The sequence below is a fragment of the Sprattus sprattus genome, assembly GCF_963457725.1.
Source record: "Sprattus sprattus genome assembly, chromosome: 2".
Lineage (NCBI taxonomy): Eukaryota > Metazoa > Chordata > Actinopteri > Clupeiformes > Clupeidae > Sprattus > Sprattus sprattus.
Window position 1 is genome coordinate 56,109,646 of NC_137921.1, and position 5,456 is coordinate 56,115,101.

General features: G+C 44.0%; 1 protein-coding gene across 1 annotated transcript; it reads right to left on the reverse strand.

The window, feature by feature from the left end:
• Nucleotides 1–1,363: 1,363 nt before the first annotated feature.
• s100p (S100 calcium binding protein P) lies at nucleotides 1,364–5,158 on the reverse strand (the record flags this gene model as incomplete). Its single annotated transcript, XM_080860523.1, has 5 exons — nucleotides 1,364–1,460; nucleotides 1,671–1,951; nucleotides 2,131–2,326; nucleotides 4,378–4,542; nucleotides 5,106–5,158. 5 exons carry the CDS (start codon nucleotides 5,156–5,158, stop codon nucleotides 1,364–1,366), a joined length of 792 nt encoding a protein of 263 aa, XP_080716649.1.
• Between the last annotated feature and the right edge of the window lie 298 nt (nucleotides 5,159–5,456).

Here is a 5,456-nt window from a genome sequence, read left to right on the forward strand (position 1 = left end):
TAACTGCAAGCCTTGTTAGCCTGGTTTTCAACACGTTTCTAATTACAGTTTCTAAAAGTTGTCTCCAGACTGTGCACTCTTGTCATGTGGTGCCACAGTTACATCTGGCCCATACGAGACTAGTAAACAGGGAACAGGTTCTCAGATTTGCTTTCTCAACAAAAAGACACAGACATTTGTTTTGTGCTGATCACTTCATTAAAAGAACCATTGACATATAAACATTTATATGTCTATGAACAAAACCATGCTATTCCTTACCATTTAGGCTCATCAACACTGCCCAAACTAACAAACCTCAAAACTCTAACATTGCCTGTGCAGAATTGACGAATAGTCTTTTTTATTGGCAGGGTTTGTATTTAATAATTGGAAGGGAAAGAACTGCTTTGTGTAAAACAGAAAACCAGGTGACTTGGAGTCCATTTTGAAAGACTGACTGCAACTGACGATTGCTTATTCATAGAAGCAATAATGCAACCAATAGTTTATTTAAAGTAATGCTTTAGTCAGCATGTACAGGTGTAGTTTTCATGAAGTATGCAGCGGTCTTAGCACCTCTCCTCAGCTACAGATGACCTTTAACCCTTACGTCCATGCTTGTGAGCACATGATGTGTGCAACCCCTGCCACTCCGAAATGAGAGAAAAGAGAGATCAGCTTGGAGATTCACCCAGCATGGACAAACTGGAATTTGTCTGGAATTTCCACCCACACAACCATTATTTTTCACAGTTCCACTTCATTGGAAGGAGCGTGATTCCTCTTCTGTTCTATCCCACTGTTTTGGCTTGGAATGAGGTTTCTGTGTGTCCAGACAGGGAACATATGTCATCAGCACGGCGCAATTCAGCCATTTGTGTCCACCTTTGCTCTTCAGTGTACAATTGGACTCCATCCAATCAGTGTTGTGGAACATCCCTCTCCCCTGCCGCACCCACCAACACATCTCCAAGGGACAAGGCAAAGAGACGAGATTGGAACGGTATTTTTCAGGGTGCCTCGCCATGCACTGTGTCTTATACAAAACATCTTCACTATGTCAACACAACCTTAATGGATGGTTGAGGTTTGCCACTCGGTCAAGGGCAGTGCACACGCACACACACACACACACACACACACACACACACACACACACACACACACACACACACACACACACACACACACACACACACACACATACACACACACACAAACACATACGCAACTGTGTATGTATCAGCTGAAGTGAATGCGCTGCTTATGGAAGTGTTTAAATAAAACTGTCTGAATGGGAGATGCTTAGATGTTGGGAGAAGGGGGGTCCTCTGAAGAGTGCTGATTTGGGAGGTCAACTCTGCCCTGGACACAGCAGCTGTCACACTGTATCCAGGACCGGTGCACCGTGCCTCTGACTGGAGACGGAAGCAGCTCTCCCTCTGTGGCGCGCGGCTTCGAAGAGGGAGAGACCAAGCCTGTGAGAAACACATCAGTCAGAGACCTCGCTCTCTTGCTCTCTTTCTCTCTTTCTCTCTTTCTCTTTGTCTGTCTCCTCTCATTGAGTGAGTCATCATGAGTCCAAATACAAAAAGACACACCAGCTCCTCTTTTTTTTCAAGGTTCCTGAGACGAGGAAATAAAGGACCATCTAGTCTGCAATCACAGCCACCGTGGTAGTCTCTCACCTTTTGATCCGACCAATTTGCTCACACAGTATGGACAGGTACTGCGTGAGTTTCACCATGGCGATGATGAGCGTGCCCCCGACGAGCATGCACGTGGGCCAGAAGAGGGAGTGGAAGATTGCCCCGCGGCCATAGAGTCTGGTCAGCAGCACGCTGTCCTGCTGCTCTCCTGGGTCATAGTAGCAGGGAACCTGCTGGTGCATCTTCAGTCTCTCAGAAATGTTTAGGACCATTGAGTACATGGTGGTGTAATCCTTACGGCATTTGGGAACATAGAAGCACTGTAGGGCCAGAGAGAGCCATGACAATAAATCATCTGTTACAGCACTGACATAGCATACCAATACGGAACTGCAGAAATCCTTTAGCCCTGTTTAAAGTTTTGTGATTTACATTACAACAGCACCTTCATTTGAACTAGATAATTCTAGAACTTTGTGGGTCAAATGCTCCTGCTCACCTCAGGGTTCGAGTCCTGAGCCTCTTCGTTGTGGGAGAGACGAAGCACTCTGCCGGATGTGTTGAGACTGACAAACACCTGTAGGCACGGATACCTGGAACTCTTCCAGCACTCGGAGCCGCAGCTGTAGGTGCAGTTAATCTCCGCCACGACCGACGAGTTGAGCACGGTGCAGCTGGACTCTTCCGTCCACACGCTGAACATGAATGGGAGAGACAGTAGAGGAAGTCACTGACCTGCTTTGACAGATGAGACTCTTGTTTTACACAATCACGTACATTACATGAAATGATAACATGGCCAAAATTTTGTTTTTCTGCCATTAGGTTTGTATTATGTTGCCGTTATTATTTCATAGTGTGCACATTTAATGGAAAACTAAAATAATCAAGGAATTCTAAGTTACATTTACTGTAGGATTTTAACTGGGAAATGTTGTCTCTCCCACTTCCTGCTGGGTGTGGCTGTTGCCTATTATGAGAGGCTGAATGATGTTCATGGGAAATGAAGGCCCACACATTTGATTTGATTTTATTTTATTCGGATCCCCATTAGCTGATGCCAAAGACACCAGCTACTCTTCCTGGGGTCCACACAAGAAAACAACGTACCAAACAACAGATAAAAAAGGAAAAGCATATAACAAAAAAGAAATCAACATACAAACAACAGATAAAGGAAAAGAAAAAGACATATAACAAAGAAGAAATCAACATACAAACACCAGATAAAAAAAAAGGAAAAAAAGACTAAATAACCTAACCATCAACACACAAAAACAACAGATGACAAATAGGAAAAAGGATAAATGAGTAGATAAATAAAAAATAGTAATACATACTAGTATCCAGTGCAAACAGCCATGAGGTGTTGCTTCACTTGTTTTTTGAATCTAGCTTTGTTCTGGGTTTTTGAGATGTGATCTGGAAGGGAGTTCCATTCAACCATAGCCCTGCATATACTGTACGTTGTTTTAAGTTTGTTTTAATTGTTGGAATTGTTTAGTTACCCCTGGTGGCATGTCTGGCTGGGTATGTTTGTACATTAGAGCTGAGTGTGAGCTGCCTAAACAAACAGTCAGGGGTTTTTAATGTGTTAATTTTTTTAATGAAAGACAGAAGTGATGCTTTTAGCCTCTCATCAACTTTCAGCCAGGAGAGTCGGTCATGCATGTTTTTTACGTTTGCTCTTGGTGTGCACTTAAGGGCAAGCCTAGCTGCTCTGTTTTGTACCCGTTGAAGCTTCCCTAGATTCATTTTGGTACCTGTGGTACCTGACCAGACTACCGAGCAATAATCTAATTGTGACAATACCAGGGTCTGCAGAACCTGTTTGGACAGATGAGGTGTTAAAAAAGAAGAGCATCTTTTAACCACATATATGTTTCTACCCATCTTTTGCACCAGTAGATCTATATGTCTTGACACCGTGATAGTTTACAGTCTAAAGTTACACCCAGAAGCTTTGTTTCCTGTACTTGCTCAACAGCAACATTGTTCAGTACCAGGTTCAGCTGGGGTTTAGAGCTTAATGAGTGCTTTAGAGCCACATGCAGCAGGTCACTTCTAAAATGTCAGCTGAATCAGTGATCACTTTGTTTCTAATTGGTACCTCAAGAACTCCCTCAGCTACAACTTAATGACTTCATAACAACTAGTTGTTCCCAGAGGACAGCACAATGTTAACTTTCCATTCCAAGGAATTTCTCACAGAAAATTGTACCATACAAATGTCAGTTAGTTGACACTAGGGCAGCATCTGTTACTATATATCATTCCCACAGTGTGGGGGTGTCTGAAGGTATCACTTAATGTGTTCCTTTCATGTACATTCTCCTTAGGACACTAATGTCACCCTTCTTGGGACACTAATGTCACCCTTCTTGTGTAGGTAGAGTTTTCCAGGGCTTAGCTGGCTATTGAACCACCATTTAAGACAATTTTGTGCTAACACGCACCCTGCTACAATCTGCCAGAGGTCTGCATCATTTGGGCAATCTCAACCATTCCCACCTGGCGCAGTGACATGGTTTGGGTGCAGCAGCAGGAGAGTGAGTCTGAAGCCAAGTGTGTCCGCTTTCTATCACAGACCGCCAGAATGTGGGCAACAAATTAGGCTATTTATATTAATAGTGTTTTGGCACGGCATGAGTGGGGGACTGATGAAACTGGCACGCTGGCACACGGTGATGAACAGCAATCAGCTGATTTCACACATCTGTGTTTCGATACATAGATGTTGGCATACCTGTCTGCGTAGGAGCGCATCATGGTTATTCCCAGGACGAAGTACATCATGACGGAGAAGAGCATCATGCTCAGGCCCAGCAGGATGGCTCGGTCCTCTCCTGCCTTCAGCGCCGTCACCGTCTTCCTCTTTTCCAAGACGTCATACTGGATTTTTTGGTAAGCCCTGAGGTATCACACACAGGCTTAGACACAGATACGTACATACCAGCTCAAAACCATCACATGAAGATGGAATGTAACAACTGTCTTGGTCAAAACATTTTTATTTTCTTTGTAACAACTCTAATAACACAAGGTACACCATCTTAACTCTGGAGGCCAAACAAGACAGAAAATTGTAAACATGACTATGTATAAAATATACTTTCTAACCTGACTATAAATGCAGAAATGTTGAAACAACACATCTTTGCCATGCTATGCACCACTGAAAGTTTCTTTGAAAGTTTGGCATTACTAGGAACACAGTGTGAAAATGCAGTATCATGTTCAAATATACTATAATGAGTACGATTAGTTACAAAGCCACCTTCTCTCATGCCCTACGTTCTCGTGTAGAGTCACCTCTAAAGCCCTTCCTAATTCACCACCTCATGGTCACGTCGTCACCACAATGGCTTCTGTTCTATTCTTATACATCATAGCATAAATGTAATATCACCACCATCTCCTCCATCGTATCTTAATGCACTGCTAATCTGATAGATTATAACATGACCACTATACCTTCCCTCGTGTCCTGTTCCCTGAGGTCCTTTGGCTCCAGCCCATAGGAACATCCTCCCTGGTACTCCAGAGTGGCTGTGGCTCAATGAAGGCTTTGGGTGAGACTGCTGCTGCTGCTGCTGGAAAGTCCTGAGGGGAGAGCACAATCAGTCAGGCATCCGTGAGTTTTAACTCCACCGATCCTGCTCCTCCCTTTGTGCCGTCCAGCGCTCTTCCCCCCCTCACACACACATGCACCCAGGGGGACAACATTGAAGACCCCCTGGAGTCTCTAAGGAAGAGGGTTGTGAGCTCAGGTTTTCCAAAATGAATGAATGTGTGTTAGCTGTCCGGTCGAAGCACTTCCAGAAT